Genomic DNA, 19,671 nt, shown 5'->3' with positions numbered 1-19,671 from the left:
TCTCGTTGTTTTATTTCATTGTATTTGTTATTTACTGTTTAATTGTGTATTGCTGCTTTGAATGTTGATGTAAAGCACTTTGAATCACCTTGTGTTGAATTGTGCTATACAAATAAACTTGCCTTGCCTTGCCTTGAATTACACTTACACACATCAATATAACAAGGGGAAACCAGGGGAACAAATGTTGACAAGGTTGTAAGTTTTTTGTCCCTTATATATACAGTATTATGGGTTAATCCTGCAGCTGAGTCACGGATCAGAACCGGACAGCAGCCTTTAACGGAGCTGTCCAGTGCTGAGTGCTGTTCCACCCCAAACATCCTTTTTAAAGACAGTCTGTTACACAAGAGTGACATGACCTTTAACCAGCTTGAAGATGATTCATCCCTGACAGTACTTGGATAACAAATATATCTAAACTAGGAGTGTGTGCGAGTATGCATGTATCCACTCGTGTCCCCGTTGACGTGCATGATGGTGACGTGTTCCAGATTTACGGGTCTGGTTATAATTAGATTCATTTGTGGCCCACTTGTACTCATGCTCCTGCAGGAACCATTTTTGGTTTCTCACTGCCTCCTTGTGGACATACTGTTTTTCGCCCCCTGTGAGTGGAAGGACGGCTACATCTTCACCGCTTTAACACCTGTCTGTCTGCACATGGAGGGGGAAAAAATGCACGTTTGTGACAGGTGCATGTTCTCTCTGTCACTCTTCCTTTTTTAAAATTACAAACAGTGTTATGATTAGGTGGAAAAGAAAGATAATTATGATGCTGAAAAAAAGGAGAGAGCGCGCACACAGGGGTTGGATGAGGCGAAATAAATAAGTGACATCATTAAGGGAGCATGTAGGCTCGTGATTGTGCTGCTTTCTCTCATCATGCCTCCTTGAACAAAAACATCTCTCCCCCTCCTCCCCCTCTCCTTCTTGATCCCTCCTCGCGTAATGTGATGTGTACAGCATCAAACTTCAGGTCTGCCAGGATTCAAACCAGACCTGTACAGACTACAAGGCAATTACACTTCCAAAAAAAAAAGTCACACTTGAGGAGCCAAAAAGCGGCGCCACATGTGCAGGCAGACCTCCAGACTGGCTGCTCCATTTGTCCCCACTCGGTCTTCAGCTGCAAAAATTAAAACAGACAAAGCTTGATTTAACTGTCGGCAAATCAAAACGACTTGTACAACCGAGGGGGGTCACCTTGAGTGGGATCTGCGGAGAAACTGAGGCTTAGTCTGTTTTTTTGTCTTCCTCGTCTCGGTGGAATGTGAGCGCCGGCAGTGTCTCCTTCAGGATTTCATCTGGCTACAAAGCCACTTCCCTGGTTTAGGATTGCTACAGTTCACCTGGAAACACACAAGCAAACCACGGTAAGTGCATTCAGCCATTAGTGGGGCTCAGCAGGAGAAAATCAAATAAACTTATTGTCCTCGGCGATGCTCTAACAGGTGTTTTATGAGGCGGAAGGTGCTTCCTTAAAGATAGTCGGCGTAAAGCGGCATGAAAATGTGCACGTGTTTTCTGATTATAAACAGGTTGAAATTCTCTGCAGGAGAGAGCGAAAAAAAATCAGCTCTAGTGTTTTTTCTCTAACCTGCAGCCTGGTCGTTAGTGCAGCATCACCTTGAACTTGATATTTGTCATTCAGCTTTGTGACGCCAGAGCAGATCATTTATGGCCATTTCTTTTATTTATAAAGGGACAATTAGAGCTACTGTGAATATGAATCTCCGAATTTCTATTTGAATTTTTCCCGTAGTCTTTTCTCATTATTATTTTTTTTAAATGTTTTTATGTTACAGCTTTTCCATAGAACCGCCAAGGATGTTAGATGATGACAAACATGAGCAGCGTAGAAATATAATGATACAATTGTGAATTGCGTGTTCTTTTCAGTCTGCTTTAAATAATAAATTATTTTAGATGTTTTTTGTTTTTTTTTGCTTAATCTTTTTGCATAATGTGGATTTGAATCTCAGTTTGTAAGACGGGCTGTGTCCTTGTCTACAGGTCTGTGTCGGCAAGTTGAGCATCTCTTTTAGTGATACAGAGCTACAGGCGCACATTTAAAACACTACAGTGGCTATGGCTTTTTCTGTCTCCCTGCCAGTAAGTCTCGCCTTTTCCTCTTTGATAGCATAAAGAGAGATTTGGGCAATTGGAAAAAAAAAAAAAAAAAAAAAAAAAAAAAAAGTGAGCAGGTTTTTTGAGGTGAGGACTTTGGCTCAGGGTCTCGGGAGTGATGGCGGCGTCTGCTCCCTCCTCCTCCTCCTCCGGCGGCGAAGCGGATCCCAACTCGACAAATTTACGGCCGCCGGGCTCAAGTAGGTCCATCACGGATAAAATGCTATTTTCACGTGTGCTATATACTTTGTCGGCAATGCCATTAATCATTTTCATCTAAAGGGGGTGGGGGGGTGGAGGGGGGGTGGGTGGGGGGTATTTGAGAGGGCTTCCTTCTCCACAAATCACCGCTGCATTTCATTCAACATACGGACCTCCGAGCATCTGCACGAATGCTGCTGTCACTAACGGATGTCCTTTACTAACATCACACTGAAGGCAGCCAGACATGCCCGAGGCTGCAGAGCGTCCCACCAGACACGCAGACTCATTATTATTATTATTATTATTATTATTGTTATTATTATTATTATTATTATTATTATTATTATTATTATTATTATTATTATTATTATTATTATTATTATTATTATTATTATTGTTATTTTTATTATTATTATTATTATTGGGGGTTTGATGTAGTGCATTAGTAGCTATTTTCTCTTTCTTTTTGCCCCCATTGTTTAGCTCTACTAGAATTAAGTGCCTGCATGGAAAAATGAAAATGTCCCCTCAAGTGCCTGTTAATTCAGCCGCAATAAATAGACTCTAATGGCACTCTTGAGTGATGTCGCCTCCGAGCAGGGGCACTATAGAGACCACCGAGCTCTTGCAGTGCTTCTATTGTCCGCTGGTAGCATAAATAAATCTGTTTCTACCAGTCATTTTGGTAAAAAAAAAAAAAAGAAAAAAGGTCCAAATATTCAAATGACTTTTACCTTTAATGACGTTTTATACACTTTCTGCACAGTGGAATGTGTCTTTACGCTCTATTTGTTTTTAAACCCCCCTTTTCACCTATTTTGCGTTGCCAGCTGATGAATGACAGATGAAGAACCGTGATTACATCCCATCAGGCCCATGGATCTAATGTCCTGTAACCTCTGCAAATGTATCATCTGGCCTGAATGTCGTATATGTCAGCACGTCTGTTTGTCATTCCGTCCTTAGAAAATATCCCTTTGTTGTCTATCTCATTCTCTTCAGCTTGAAGAGGTGAGGCCAATCATTTATCTAATGATCCAAAGCGAGGGTTAAAATGGGATGTGGGAATGGGAATCGTCACCTCCTCCTCCTTGTTTCCTACCCCACCTTCCCCCCCTTCCTCCTCCTCCTCCTCCTCCTCCTCCTCCTCCTCCTCCTCCTCCTAAATTGCCGCTTTTGAGGATTTCGCCTTTTTTACCCCATCCAAGGTGCCCCATCCCCTCTGATGCTGGAAGCCCTTGATAACACAGTAATTCTCCGTATCTGTCACCGGCCAGCCGGCTCATGTCTGCGACCCTCGCATTTTAACCGGCATCTTTTCACTCAATTAGATCTGCAGGCTGGCGTGGATTAAACGTCTAATTAATTCCAAGTCCTGCGGGTCATGAACGGTGACACATGCTGGAAGCAAGCAAATCCAGACCCATCTATACTAAAACACTCCTATGATACACATGCACGCCGCAGCATCCCTCCATCTCATGCACATCTATTTGTTTTTGTCAAATCAAAGTTTCCAAAACATAAATCATTGATTATAAACATATTTTTCATGTTTGTTTGTTGTTGTTTTTTTTTATTATGTCAGGCTATGATGCCTGGTGTGGAGTTGCTCATGGATGCACAAAAAAATTGGGGATGAAACTATATGGTAAGTGTGCGCTTTTGTTCTGATTTTTGCTGGTTTTGTGCAGAATGTGAAAACGCAGAGAGAGAAAACCTTCAGTCCGTGTTTACAAGCGTGACTGCTTCATAGGCTTCAGGGCCTGCGTCATTCTGCCCGCAGCCCAATATGTGCATTTCTGAACGAATCAGGCTAGTAAATAACAATCATGTATATTTTTTGTGTTATTTAGTTCAATTAATTTATACTAATTAAAAAAAATCTAAATAATCAAGCCGACACGGAGACAAAACAGTGTATCAAAAGCTTTATTTTTCATATTTTTCGTGCATCAGGGCAGCATGTTTAAAAAGAAGAATGAAAAAAGCAATGGTCAGGGATGGATTTTCCAATTTTTCCACTCAGTTTATTTCAGTCTCGTACTAACTAACCAAGGGCGAACTGACATCCACCATAATGGTGAATGTCACGCACCAGTGCGCAGCACAGTTTTCTGCTATTTTTGATCGACATTTTGCTGCTTTCGCGAAGGCCATTTAATCATTCCAGGCTACTAAACTGCAAAATATCAGGAAAGAAACACAAAAGAAAAAATATAATAATTGGTATAGGCTCAGAAAGCTTTAGATATCAGATGAGATTTTTCTTAAAATTCGATTGCATTATCCTGATTATGTTTTATTGATAGTATTTCTCTCTCTGCGGCCTATTGTGGTTAAAGCTGTGATGTTCAAAGCAGCGGCTGCATGTAAGGGCGTTATTCTTGGCTGGAGTTTGGTGCTGATGTCACCAGGCTCAACCTCCCACAGAACCACCAGCTCCAGTATAAATAGGGCCGAACTGCTCCCTTCACGCGTATTTAAATATCAAAGGAAGAGAAAGTGGTGCAGGTCCACAGAGACGGGACACAGGTGGGGGAATGGATGAGTGTGTTCCAGCTCCCGTCATGTTTGAGAGGTGCAATCACTTCCAGGACTCCTCTGCTTCTCACGGCCGTGTAGGGTTCCTGCAGAAGAACAACAGTCTGGAGGAGAGGAGCAGGTTCGGGGGTTCCCTGAAGGAGCGCAGCGCCAAAGACCTGCTGTCCTGCGACAACAGCGGCCGAGAGGCGCGTTTCAGGAGAACCGAGACCGACTTCTCCAATCTGTATGCCAGAGGTAGGTTTCAAGAAAACATTGCACTCTGATGCCTTTTTAGCATCCATACTCATGAATGATGGATTCCTCTTGAAACAGATGGAGTAATATCCAAGAAATGCCAGAATGTACGAGTTATGAAGCATAGAAATGGTCATTTGCATGAAAATGAAATGGGCCTTTATATAGCCTACTCATTTATACAATATTATGATAAAATTAGCTTTTTATTAAGGGTTATGCACATTGCAGTCAATGTTAGGCTTTTAATAGTTTTAAAGAAAACTTAAAATAGAGTTAGAGTTTATTTTTCCGACACAATGAGAGCTGATTCACACTCACACACACTCACACATGTGAATTGGTCTCCTGGAGAAGCTATCAAAAGCTTATGGTAGGAGCCAATGAACATACATACAGTAGGCAGGAATACATACACTTACACTTAATACACACATAAAGCAACATGCACATTATACTAGACTACCACTTACATGCAACATATCACATTACAAACACTTAACATAAAACATTTTGTGATCCCGGAGTGTACGTTTATATATATGAGCTTAACAATTGATTCTTTAACTGGCATTTGAATATGGGGATGGACTGTGACTTTTTAAGGTTATCATTCAGCTCATTCCAAATCTGTCCCCGACACACAACACTCATACTTGTTCCCACAAGTTTACGTTTTTTCCCTATAATGAGGTGTTTGTGTCTAGTTTTGTGGGTGTGCTGGGGAACGGAGATTGGGATGAGTTTAGTTAGTCTGGGATTCAAACCTGAGACCACCTGATATATTGTACACGCATTATGGAAGTAGTTATATTCTTTGAGTCGAAGAATACCATAGTGGGCAAACAGATGTCGAGTAGGTGAGTTAAATTCAGTCCAAGAGATGGCACGGATAATTTTTTTCTGTAAAACTTCTAATTTTTTTAGATGACTGGGGTAAGTATTACACCAAATAATATTGCAGTAATTTAAATGAGGTTCAAACAAGGTTTTATAAAGAGTGAGAAGGGCAGAGCGTGGAAGCAGGTTCTAAGGGTTGTATTAATCAGAAAGATTTTACCAAAAGGAATACAAATCCCTTTTTTTCTTCTTAGATCTGTTACCTGCCAAAAATGGAGAGGAGCAGACCATGCAGTTCCTGCTGGAGCTTGTGGAAATCCTCACTAACTACGTCCGGAAGACCTTTGACAGGTCCACCAAGGTCCTCGACTTCCACCACCCTCACCAGCTGCTGGAGGGCATGGAAGGCTTCAACCTGGAGCTCTCCGACCAGCCCGAGTCTCTGGAGCAGATCCTGGTGGACTGCAGGGACACCCTGAAATATGGAGTGAGAACAGGTACAAGGCCACGATGGGCTGCAGCACAGTCTGCTGCAATCGATAGCTCTCATTAGCGTAGTTTCTCGGATTCACAGATGGAGGGGGGGGATGTTTTCTGAGAGCTGTGTCGGTTTATCTGCCTTTTCATCAATCACAGGTCACCCCAGGTTCTTTAACCAACTGTCGACTGGATTAGACATCGTGGGGATGGCAGGAGAGTGGCTCACTTCTACAGCCAACACTAATATGTGAGTACAGACGGGATAAGTCACATTTTATTTCTTCTCATTTGTTTTTCAATGGTCCATGAAGAGGAGAGGCTTTCAGCAGGAGGAGTACTTGAAGTGACGTACAGTAATTACTGTCTTTGGCTGAGAAAAACCCTGCGGTCTCTAATAGACTGTCAATCAAGGAAGAAAATGCAGAGTACAAAACGAGGACATTTGTACAGCTACACCCCCACAGTATTGTCAATACCGGCCTGCGTTCATAGGAGGTGGGCACATAATTCAGCCCTGCAGGCAAACTAAATTGCATATTGATTAGCATTCACAGTTTACATGGTGTCTTTGTTTCATGTTACACAAGTTCCGGTGACATAATGCCAGGAAGGGACAAGGCGCCTCATCTCTTTGGGCTACAGTATATGTGAGCAGGAAGTTTAACTATTTATTTATCTATTGAAATTAAGGCGTGCCTTGAACATTCTGGGATCAACGACAAATACACATTGCAAAAGGTATTGTGTGTGATTGCATTCTGCTCATGTGCACTTTATAAACAGGTAAACATATTCAGGTGGAGACGACACAAGTTCAGGAATTGGAGACGTCCTGCCCTCTGAGATTAGTACCATAAACCAGGGATGTCCTCTGGTCCTCCTGATCCAAATGAATGTGTCATTAATAGAGTTGTGCAGACCTTTATGGCAATCTGATGATGATCCATTTATCTGAATAAGGGAAACATCTAAAGCCTTTCCTGGTCATCGTGGCCCAGTGTCCTGCACGTTTTAGATGTTTCTCTGCTTTAACACACCTGATTCTGACACAAGGACCGGAATTGAAGACCAAGGATCTAAAGCATCCGGGACAGCAGCCCCCTGATGACCGGATTTGGACCAATCCTGCAATAAACAAATGATTTATGCACCTATTTTTCTGTCCACACTACTCTTCTCACTGCAGCTGCTGAATTAAACTCTCCAATGAAGGTGAAAGACACAAAAAATTCTCGTTCAAGGATGGGATACAGTGGCTCTGTAATTCTTTCACCCTGGCAATAAATCCATACATCAACCACCGATAACACAAAAATATTTTCAATTTGCTGATTCATCGGCATGACTTTCTTATTAAATCCCTTTAAGAGGTTATATGTTACAACTAATGTCCTTATTAATGGATAATCTATTATTTACCTATGCTTTACAGATTAGTCACAATCCATAAAAAAGGGCAATTTATAAGCTGTTTGGGTGGAAAAAAAGGCTTTGACTTACTGTCCAGTAATTTACCTTCTGGAAAACAAATCTTTATTGATCTCATAACTGATCAATGAAGTGGCAATAGATCATTTTATCATTTTTGAAGGCAAAATTTTGTCTTTAAGAAGGTAACAGCTGTGGATAATAATGGATTATGAACCTTTATGATCTGTTTTCGTTATTTTCCTCCTTATTCATTCCCTCCAGCTGGTTCAGACACCAATCCCTACTGTACATAAAAAAAGAAAAGAAAGCTAAACAGCAGTCTTCTGTCATTAACAATATCATTGTGTATAACCTGAACCAGAGGCTGGAGGTTGCTTACAGCCTAATTTACCTCTAGTAATTACTCCATCAGTCCTGATTACCCCTGGCAGATATTGACTGACGCTGATAACTGTCAGTTGCATCCAGGTTTTACGTAATCTCGCACTGTGAGCCTCGTCTGCGTAAACGAGTGCAGCAGGATTAATGTGTGAGGTGGCATCTGACTTGTTTGTTCTTCTCCCTCCATATACCTTAACATGTGTGTGTGTTTGCTAACGATGCTTTGAAACACAATGGTAAAAACCCATGTAATGTTCCTCTGATTCTCTTATTTGCCTTGTGTGAATGGAGGGCATATTTGGGTAATTAGAAGAATATTGGTGTAGAGAAGATGGACGAATCTGCTGGGACTGTAAAAATGATTATGTGGTCAAACTTCCAAACTCTAAGAACAGAGCAGAGCCACATATATAATTATTAATTATATAAGATGTCCCTCTTTTTACTAAGAAATTATGTGAGAAATTTAAAAAAACAACAGTGATATTTGCATCAATCACAAACATACTTGTTTGCTGGATGGATGTGATGTCGTCCCTTGTTTCTGTTGCAGGTTTACCTACGAGATCGCTCCTGTTTTCGTGTTGATGGAGCAGCTGACGCTCAAGAAGATGAGGGAGATCATTGGATGGCCAAACGAAGAGGGTGATGGGATATTTTCTCCAGGTAAGAAGGAGGCTGATTGCTTTATGATTTCCAACTCAAACCTTTTAAGATTTCTTTTCATCACTAAGCAATGCAAACTTAGAGATACCATTTCAGAAAATAAGAGACTTGTATATAGGGAAAGTCAAAAATGCCAAAACCCCAAATCAGGGCAAACTAAAGGTAAACTAGATATTTAAATGCAAGATATAATGAGCATCTGGTAAATTATCGTGGAGTATATATAATATGATCATCCCGGAGCAGGAGGAGGAGGTAGCAGCGTCCAGAAGACACAAGATCAGGAGATGAAAGAACACAAGTGATCATGTCAAAGTCAAAGAGGAAACCAGAAACATACACTTAAAACAATAAAGTGTTCCCCCTGTGGTACAGAGGCTCAGTCATAATTTTACCCAGTTAGAACTAGGACTACTACTGAAAGGAAATGGAAAAATTATACATTCAGAAATGAATATAAGTGCAAGTACTGCTGGACTATGAAATATTACAACTTACATAAAATGCAAATAGGCATATTTCAGAGAAAGACTAACGTTGTAGATGGTAAAAGCGAGACTCGTTTTATAGCCAACTTGTGTTCTTCTGGGTATGTAAATCTGTAGTGAAGCGTCATTATTTGGTTCCAGGACTTTATTATTTTGGTCTCCATAAAAACAGCTCACATGAGACAAAATTTAAATCCAGGATGATGCAGGTAACATTAATAACAGGTGAAGAGGCTCCGCACAGAGAGACGGGATAACCATGGCGACCAAAGAGCCACAAGACAGGGATAAAAGAAAAAAACCTGCACAAGGAAACTTCAGGAGGTATTTAAAAAAAATAGCAAACAAGCAAATCCAAAAGAGCCAGCACTAGTGCTAAAGAAAAAGTAAAAGCTGTAAAATCGTTCCACCACATAAGTCAAGGACAAGTTAGTCTGGCAGACTGGAAAGGGAACAGGATGTATAAAAGAGAGTGAAATGACTGATACATTTGCTCCCAAGTTATGACAGTAAGAGGAACTGAAGCTGACGCTTAATGTTAGAGGAGGACTATTTTACAGCTGTGCAGTGCAGAAAAAAGTAATTCAATTATATACTTCATTGTGGGCCTTACTTTCTGCCACTGTTTTTTTTTTCTTTCTTTTTCTTTATTTATTTACAGGAGGAGCCATTTCCAACATGTACAGTGTGATGATCGCCAGATACAAGTTCTTCCCTGAAGTCAAGACCAAAGGCATGTCGTCAGCGCCGCGACTGGTCCTCTTCACATCGGAGCACGTTAGTCCACCGCTGTCTCTGTTAGCGATCATGTAAAGTCTATCTCTGCGAGTGTGCACAAGCAGCTCGGACCTCGTTTGTTACTGATGATCTTCTGTCCCTGCAGAGTCACTATTCCATCAAAAAAACCAGTGCAGCTCTGGGCTTCGGAACAGAGAACCTGATCCTTCTGAACACAGATGAGAGGTTTGATTTCAGCCCAAAATCTGGTCAAAAATCCAATACATGGATGACATATGTCATGATTTATTTATTTTCTTTTCCAGAGGGAGAGTTATTCCTGCAGATTTGGAAGCCAAAATAATCAAGGCCAAGCAACAGGTAAGGGCCAGCTACAGCAGTTTCAGTGAAAGAGACAAAAAAAAGACAAATCCTGACGGACTTGACTTGAAGGAAAATAAATCTTGATGTGCTCCAGCGGCAAGGCTGCACCAATAAGGCTAAAGCTTATTTGTTCATGTGGGATGCTGCGCTCGTCTGGAGTTTCCTGGCAGTAACTCCTCAAAGGCAAAGTGATGCACAGGAAGTAGTAGGAAGGTAGTTTTGATCCCAACAATAGGTTCAGACTAACAGGAGTGCACTGGAAAGCAAAAGCTAACCACAGGACTGTAGATGGACCGCATTTATGTCATGGTTTTTGTGTCTTGTGATGACCCACTCGAAATACTTTTACAGGCACATTCCTCCATACACACACATTCATCCTAGTCCATACAGTTCTTTCTTTAAAAAAAAAGTATACGCAATACCTTTTCTGTCCAATAGACACACTCACAGTGATGAAACCAAGAGCACTTTTACATCTGACCTTGATCAGACAGCAGCTCCATTTCCTCAGTCACAGTCACCCCAACAGTAACAACAATTATTATAATGTTATACTTCTGTTTTGCAGGGGTGTGTTCCAATGTTTGTGAACGCCACTGCAGGTACCACCGTCTACGGAGCATTTGACCCCATAAATGAAATCGCAGACATCTGTGAAAAGTACAACATGTGGCTTCACGTGGACGTAAGAGAATGTTATTAACCTCCATCATTTTATATTGATCTCTTTAATGTTGTAACTACAGCATGCGGTGTCATGTACAGGGTGCGTGGGGAGGAGGTTTGCTGATGTCCAGGAAACACAGGCACAAGTTGGACGGGATAGAGAGGTAAAAAAAAAAAAGTGCAATATGTGCTTCAATTATAACAAGTCAGAGTCAAATTTTCCAACCTAGATTTTCTATGACAACTTAATTAAACCATAGATTGTTATAAAGTTTTTCTATCTATTATACACTTTTTTGTCAGACTGAGAAAAAAAAGATCACGGAGGTGCAAAACAAACAACAGACTACAAAACTTGAAACTCGTTCAGGTGACATGACGACGAAAATTATTTAAAGTGGTCAAGATATTCGAGGTTTAGTTGGAAGTGTAGCTGTGATTTTGCTTTTGAAATCAATTATGGACAAACTTTCACTATGAGACCCAAAAGCAACAAAACAGTGAGATCTAAGTGAAGCAGGGAAGTGAAGGAGAGAGTTTGAGTCCCTCCAACAGCGAGGAAGCAGGGAATTATGTGACATCCAGCTTTTCCATATGAAGAATTTGCTGTGCTGACTGAGAAAATCGAGCCAAGGTTGATACCCACTACCTTTATGTTAAACTAAGGTTCAGCTTGGGGCCTGGAAACAACGAAAGCAATAAGAAGATTCCCAAAAAACATACACTTCTCTCATGGCAATCAGAGAGCAACTTATCTGATAGAAAAAGGATGTCTAACTTTTAAAGCCTTTGAGAAAATAAGCCTTCTCCGAGCTTGTTTATTAGCTGAGAAACAGTTTTTCTACTGAATTATAGACACAGACACCTTGTTCGGTACAGCTTAGTTTAATTCAGTAAACAAAGGACTAATTTGAAGTAAAATAAATATAACACTACAAAAAATATGTGGTTTGTGGTGGTATTTTGCAGCGAGAACTTCACGAGCAATCTATAAAAGAATAAGTAGAAAGATGTAATGGACAGTTTTTCCAGCATTATCATAATACAATTTGTTTAAAGTTAAAAGTTTGAACCAAAAACTTACATCTGGACTAAGTTTTTTCAACTGACTTGATCAATGAAATGCTGAAACATGCAGTTTCTCAAATGACCACTAGGGGATGACTCCAACAACGAGTCCATCTCTGTCAATCCTCAAAGTTAAAATGTCAAATTTTTCAGATGGATAAGCACATTTTGCAGTCTTGAACAGGTCTTGCTCTCCGTAACTAGATTAAACATCCATGACAATGGTACGGGAGGTGAATGTATATGCACCTCATCAGGAAACATTATACAAAGCCACAAATGTATGTATAATTATGATGAGTGTGGTTTCTTGAGTGGATGTTAACTTGACATTTGAGCAAAGAAATTAGAGCCAGGCCAGCATGATGACTCTCTCTTTTTTGAAAGTCTATATTGCTTGTGGTGCAGTTAATTGCAGGAACAGATTACTGTGACTGTTTCTGCGTTGGTCTGGAGGGTGAAACCTCAAATCCACAGGACTACACAAAACTAAAACCTGTCTTCATAAAAACTACTCTGTAGAAATCTACGGGTAATGTCAGAGTCTGTGGTTTAAACCCAAGATTGTGTTTTTTTCTTACTATTGTCCCAGGCTTAGTGTGTGGTTTTTATTTTTGGTGTTAGCTTTTACAATCATACGTATAAGAACTTGATTCACATTTGTGTTCAGTGGACGTCAGCGTATCTTTTGCGCTGATGCATCAGTCTTTCCAGCCATCTTTAAATCAGATATATTTGAACCCAGACTCACTGGTGTCCCGGGTCCTCCGTGGTTTTGGGAATGTAACGCTGCCGGACTGACTGGCCCAAAAGCGGCCTCTGTTTTTTTTTTCCCCACAAAAAAACTGAAGCAATCAGCTTCTTATATTATTTATGTTTGTACACTGGATTCACAAACACTCCATCACACAGATGTGTTTACTGGTTCAACTTCTGCGCAGGGCTAACTCCGTCACCTGGAATCCTCACAAAATGATGGGAGTTCCTCTGCAGTGCTCGGCCATTTTGGTTAGAGAGAGGGTGAGCGTTTGCTCTTTTTTTCCCTCCTCCTTGCATCATTACCCACCTCGATACGGTACATGCACACCAGCCAGCTCACATGCATATTTCCCTCCTGTTTGTCTCTCATTACGGTCGCTTCTCTTGCAGGGGCTGTTACAAGGCTGCAACTCCATGTGTGCAGGCTACCTGTTCCAGCCAGACAAACAGTACGACGTTTCATATGACACAGGCGACAAGGCCATTCAGTGTGGACGACACGTCGATATCTTCAAGTTCTGGCTCATGTGGAAGGCAAAGGTGTGCGTTTATCTACGCCCTGATCTTTCTCAGTTCCTCTACGACCTATGGTTTGACCCATATCTTTGTTTTTATCTTCCTAAAAGGGAACAATAGGATTTGAGCAGCACATTGACAAGTGCCTGGATCTGTCGGCGTATCTCTACAACACGATAAAAAACAGAGAAGGCTTTGAGATGGTGTTCAACGGAGAGGTAAGATGATTGTTATAAGGGAACCACTTACCACGGCATTTACCACATCCCAGATTATCCAGCTTCCCTTTTAAAATGAGCAACAGCATTTGGTTCGGTGATCGATCGGTTCGTTTTGCTCAGCCGACATGGTGACACGAAACGCGGAAACTACCTATACGGCAGTTTTTGTCTGTGCTATTTCAAATGTTGTGTTTTTCTTATCAGCCGCAGCACACTAATGTCTGCTTTTGGTACGTCCCACCGAGCCTGCGGGGTTTGCCTGATGGTGACGAGAGGAGGAAGAGGCTGCACAAGGTGATAACTCCTTAATCACCGCTTTAAGCCTCCTGCCCACCTTATCTCCTTTCATTCATATGGCAAATTAAAATCCAACTCTCCTTAAGCAACATACGCCTGCGTTTTTGAATGCATTTGACTTATTTGGGGTTGTGGTCAATCCTTCTGTTTGGTAATTTGCAATAATTTCTGCAACAGGTGGCCCCAAAGATAAAGGCTATGATGATGGAGTCCGGGACTACGATGGTGGGCTACCAGCCACAAGGAGACAAAGTCAACTTTTTCCGCATGGTCATCTCTAATCCTGCTGCCACCAGGTCAGATATCGATTTCCTGATTGAGGAGATTGAGCGCTTGGGGCATGACTTGTAAGAGTCCCCTGTATGGTGAAACCATTTGTTTTCAACAAAACATTTGTCTTTTTCCAATTGCACAGAGCCTTGAGCTTGGCTGTAGTCCCCTTTGTCTCATGAAGACGTTGAAATCTTTTGCCTACAGGCTTTTTTATGCAATGCACAACAAATTATATTATACCCACTGTGTTTCTGTGTCTTTAGTAACAGTGATGTGTATATTTAAGACATTTGCACACCTAGTACTCTGAGTAAAATGAACTAAGCACAGTGGTATTCTCATTAAAACATATGCAAAGGGGAAAAAAATGATACAGTGTTTATTAACAGAGGGATCAAACAAGTTGGGATGCTGTGTAAAATGAAAACAGACCCGAATCCAATAATTAAAAAATGAAAAATAAAAAACAATCCCATTCTCAAATACAACATACAGTATTAAAGGTAGGGTAAGCAATTCTATGCAATTTAAAACCCAGCACATGTTTTTGTCACAATCAGTGAATTTCTCCGTCTCATATGCTGGCTGCCCGTTTTGTGAGCTCACTTACAAAGAATAAATAGATAACACAAAATAAACAAATAAAAAACAGTTCTGGAGAGGTTTGGAAGAGGTTATAAAAGGGGAGCACAGCAATGGAGGGTGTAACATTTTATTTTGAAAGCCATGCAAAAAGATACACTTAATTTGAATTTCCACACATTTAAAAAAAAATTGACAATGATGTAAAATGCTTTAAGAAGAAGATAAAAGGGATTAAGTCTGGGTGAATACATGGTGGCATATAAAGTTGAAACAATTTTGTTTTAAGCAACACTCTCTTCATTTACAATCATTTCATGAGAAAAGGTGTTTTTTTCCAACTTCATGGGTGACCTTATAATTCAACAATAAAAGCCAAAAATAAGATAAATCTTATTGAACAACTGGAGAGAATGTGTCGATTTCATCACCTTGAATTCAAAATGTCAAAACATTTAGAGAATCCACAGAAGTATCTGACTAGTGTTTTAAAAACACACCTAAGGACCAATTGACAAAAGTATACAATCCCTTTGTGTTGCCTATGTACCATTTTTAATCTGATATAAGGTTTAAATGCATTCACAAGTGTACACAGATGTATTAGCATTTTACACCGGGTCCCAACTTCCTAATATGAAAGATGAAATAACCAGAATATCTGAGCAGTTGATGATTCTGTATATAGCAGCACAGCTACCAGATTGCAAGGAACCTTATAGACAAAAACAGCATTATTAAGAACATATGTATTTATTATATATAAGTCTCATGACAGATGCATCACAATATCATAGCTGTTGTTTCATTTAGCTAGACGACAAGGGTTGGAGCATATAACACAGTCTCTGTGACTGATTGCTGTGTTTTTAGACTTTTGTGTAGATTGTGTATAGTATTGTTATATTGCCTTTGTGCCAAATGTGTCCTGATTTTACAGTAACAAAATTCTACGATCTATGTAAACCAACCATACGATGTATTATGTGATGGATTGAAGACTTAGTTTATATTGAGATTGTATTATTGTGAATAGTTTATCTGCTCTTCTGTTCCATTTGTAACGTATCCCCGTTCGGAGACGCTGCTGTATTAACTTGCAGTGTTTTGAATAACCGTTGTGTCTTTTTGTGTATTTGTGAACCAAAGAAGGGTTGAGATACATTTATGATCATGTGCGTGGACCTTTTTCTCAGATGTTTCTATAAGAATGCTTAACATACTGCCTTTGAATTTAGTGCAATCTGTATTGTGTAACTGTGTGACGTCATTGTGACAAAATGACTGAATGTTGTCAAAATGCTCTGCTACGAGACTGGAAGGCGCTGCTGCTGCTGCTGCTGCTGCTGCTGCCGCCGCCGCCGGTGCTTCAGTGATGATAAAAAGCACAATGCTAAATCATGATCATCAGTTTTAGTTTATGGGACATATGATTGTCTGTATTATAAAACGTGAAGTGGAGTACAAGTAGAATATATGCAAAAGTTTGTTTAGTATGACATGCTTTCTTTAGGCACACTGTAATGTGGAAGAAAATATGATCTTTAATCATTTCGCTTGAACAATAACCTGTACAGCGTTTGCTATTGTACTAAGATGCGTTGAACAACCGCACATTCCTGAACTAGTGGGACGAAATGTCCCTTGTAGTATTTAATGTGGGCACTTTAACAGAACTGTCTTACTGCTGTATCCACGACACAAATGAAGACATGAGCTGTAGATCACCTGCAGGCATAGTTCCTTGTAGTTTGTGGAAAATATGTAACTTTACAAATAAATGTATGTATGTCAAACAGGACTGACGTGAGATATCTTGTAGGAGGGAGGGTTGTTTTTAACCTTTTTTTTTATTCCTTGGGTTATATAAGATTGTGATTAGTTGTAAAAATCATAAGTGCGAAGTCAACACTTTTCCAACATCATTTCATCCCACCTGAACATTGAAGAAGAAATGTTTTGTCTTCAACACAATCTACATTTGACAACAGCTAAATCGCATGCACACCACTGAGAAAAGATGTAAAATGATGTGACCATAGTGACATGTAAAACTGAAGTCCTGTAATTAACATCACAGGTGTCTTCGGTCTTGCAGTCGGTCAGTCAGTCAGTCAGTCAGTCAGTCAGTCAGTCAGTCAGTCAGTCAGTCAGTCAGTCAGTCAGTCAGTCCGACTGTTTAAAGGCTTAAAAGTCATCACTCTGCTGTTTGTTGTCATGGTGTTCACCACACTGAACATGAACCAGAGGAAGTTGTCTGAGGAGATCTGAACAAACATGTTAAAGGTAAATGCGAGAAGACCATCTCAAAGCAGACTGATGTTCATCCAGTAGTTTAGTGTGTTTCCAACCTCCCTGGATGTGGTCGCAGGAGGAAAATTGATGACAAACTGAAGAGATGGATAATATGAATGGTAATTAAAGAGCCCAACTTCCAAATAGGTTCAAGGTGAACTCCAAGGTCAAGGTACGTCAGTATCTTGTTGCACCATCCATCACTGTTTGAACCAAAGTGGATGACTGAGGAGGAGACGACTGTTGAAAGCAAATAATGTAAACAATGAGACGGAAATTTGCCAAAAAGCATATTGACGAAGCGTAAAGCTTCTGGGAGAATCTCCTTTGGAGATAAGTGGAAGGTTTTGACAAGTCACGTCATCAAATTACAGACATGAAAAAAGACTGCAGCCGAAGAGGAGTGGGATAAAATACCTGTCTACAGGTGCAGAGATCACTTGACTTGCAGCGATCACCTCGAAACAAACGCAACAAAACATTGATATAAAATGTATTATTCTTAGGTGTGGGAAAAAAAAGTAATTCACAAATTAAGAAATGATCATATGCTATAAAAAAATAGTTTGGTTGGTGGTGTGCTTCACAACACCAAACACAGTTTTACCCAGTCTGATCCTCCTGGCAACAGGAAACTGAGCTCTCAAACTCGTGTCTGAACAAAAGGAAATATTGACTAAAAATAGTACGAAGGTAATTTTTAAATAAGACTAATAGCAAAAAAGAAAAATCGAATTGCTGAAAGAGGGCCCCATGACCCCAGGTAGGCGCTGCCATAAACGGGTTGATGCTTTGAAGTGGGTGAGCTCAGAAGAAGTAATAAGCAAAATAAATTTAAGGTATTGAGTAGAAATGATTATATGCTTGAGAAATGATTTAATTTGAACATAAAATCCTGCAATAAGGAGCAAGCTGCGGTAAATGTGCATGTTTTCTAATGCTAATATTTTTTGTCCTTTTTTCTTGTAGGTCTTTTCAACCCACTTAGTTGTAACTACCCACTGGTCAGATTAATCACCCCAGGTAAGGTTCTCGCGAGGAGGCTGGGGTTCTCGCGAGGAGGCTGAGTTCTCGCGAGATGTGGTAGGAGCACGAGGTACACAGACAGCAGCAGCATTCAATGTCGAGCTGAAAAATATACTTTTGGTTATCAAACAAATAGTAAATTGTACAGTAAGTGAAAACTTATTCAACAGAGAGGTTACATAGATATAAATAATCTGGATCAGGAAGAAACCATAGAGTCCCTGCAGGAGTATATGGAAGAAAGTTACAATCGAATTGTAATGGGGAAAAAAGACGCAGCTACCCCGAACGCCTCATCGTCAAAAAGATCCCGGGACGAGAAATCACCTGGAGCCGTCTCCCCCCCAGGTAACACCACTACAGACGCCCTGCTGTCCATCGACGCCCGGCTAAGTGGCTTTGAGAACCGTCTGTCCCTCCTGGAGGTCTTGCACAGGGAGATACAAGCGCTCCAGACCTCCCTGGAATACAGCCAACGGCAGGTGGAGTCGCTCGCGGCTGAAAACCGGGATTTAAAGGAGTCGGTAAAATCTCTGACAGAGGGGATGAGCCAGCTTAAAAGGGACAATAAGATCATGAAAGAGGCAAATTTAGACCTTCAAAGCAGAAGCATGCGGGACAATTTAGTATTCTCTGGGATCCCAGAAAAACCTGATGAAGATCCGGAAGCAGCTGTTCATGATTTCATCCGCAACCACCTGAAGCTTCCCGAAGACATGGCGAATTCCATCACGTTTCACCGCGTCCATCGCCTTGGAGGAAGAAGATCGGAAGCCCAGAGACCCAGACCCATTGTTGCCAAGTTTGAACACTTTAAGCAGAAAGAGCAGGTTCGGAGACAGGGGCCACAGCTGCGCGGACTGCCGTTCTCCGTGAACGACCAGTTCCCCCGGGAGATCCTGGACCGTCGCCGAGTCCTCTTCCCGGTCCGGAGGAGGCTCATTTCGGAGGGATGTCGGGCTGTCATCACCGTGGACCGGCTGTACGTGAACGGGGAGCTTTACCGGAACCCCAACATCACGCCGTGGCTCTTCTGAGAGATAAGTACAATTTGCCTTTTTTTCCTTTCTCTTTCTCTATCACTAAATGGTGACTAGATCAGATATAGCTTCATAAACATTTGATAATTAGTTAGAGAGATAGCTTTATAAACACTGGGTGATTAGATCAGATAAAGTTTCATAAAAATTTTCGGCACATATTAAGGTATTTATAATTTTTGATCTGCTAGTCTCAATGAGTTACAGTCACACATCGGTGATCGTTTCTTTTTTTTCTTTTCTTTTCCCCCTCTTCTCTATCTCTTTTTCTGTTTTCTTTTTTCTTTTAATTATGGTTAGAATTATTTCCCTCCCCCTCACCCCACCCCAATTGTCACACTCCTTTTTTCCTCTTTCCCTCCATGTCTCACTCTGCTGCACTTTCCGGTTGGTTAATTGGTACAAACATACATTTAGATTAAC

The 19,671-nt window shown here is 40.8% G+C and overlaps 1 protein-coding gene across 1 annotated transcript; it reads left to right on the top strand.

Annotated features, from left to right (window-relative positions):
• Positions 1-1,002: 1,002 nt before the first annotated feature.
• LOC133445950 (glutamate decarboxylase 1) lies at positions 1,003-16,706 on the top strand. Its single transcript, XM_061723538.1, has 17 exons — positions 1,003-1,376; positions 2,017-2,330; positions 3,923-3,985; positions 4,960-5,115; positions 6,210-6,452; positions 6,592-6,682; positions 8,801-8,913; positions 10,063-10,178; positions 10,285-10,364; positions 10,445-10,499; positions 11,074-11,190; positions 11,271-11,335; positions 13,181-13,259; positions 13,389-13,538; positions 13,625-13,732; positions 13,940-14,029; positions 14,210-16,706. The coding sequence occupies exons 2-17, from the start codon at positions 2,249-2,251 to the stop codon at positions 14,381-14,383; spliced, it is 1,782 nt and encodes a 593-aa protein (XP_061579522.1). The 5' UTR covers positions 1,003-1,376; positions 2,017-2,248; the 3' UTR covers positions 14,384-16,706.
• The last annotated feature ends 2,965 nt before the right edge of the window (positions 16,707-19,671 follow it).

This window comes from Cololabis saira, chromosome 6 (assembly GCF_033807715.1).
Source record: "Cololabis saira isolate AMF1-May2022 chromosome 6, fColSai1.1, whole genome shotgun sequence".
In the NCBI taxonomy this organism is placed as follows: domain Eukaryota; kingdom Metazoa; phylum Chordata; class Actinopteri; order Beloniformes; family Belonidae; genus Cololabis; species Cololabis saira.
The sequence above is the reverse complement of the archived record's forward strand: the minus strand, read 5'-3'. Positions and strand labels throughout refer to the sequence as shown.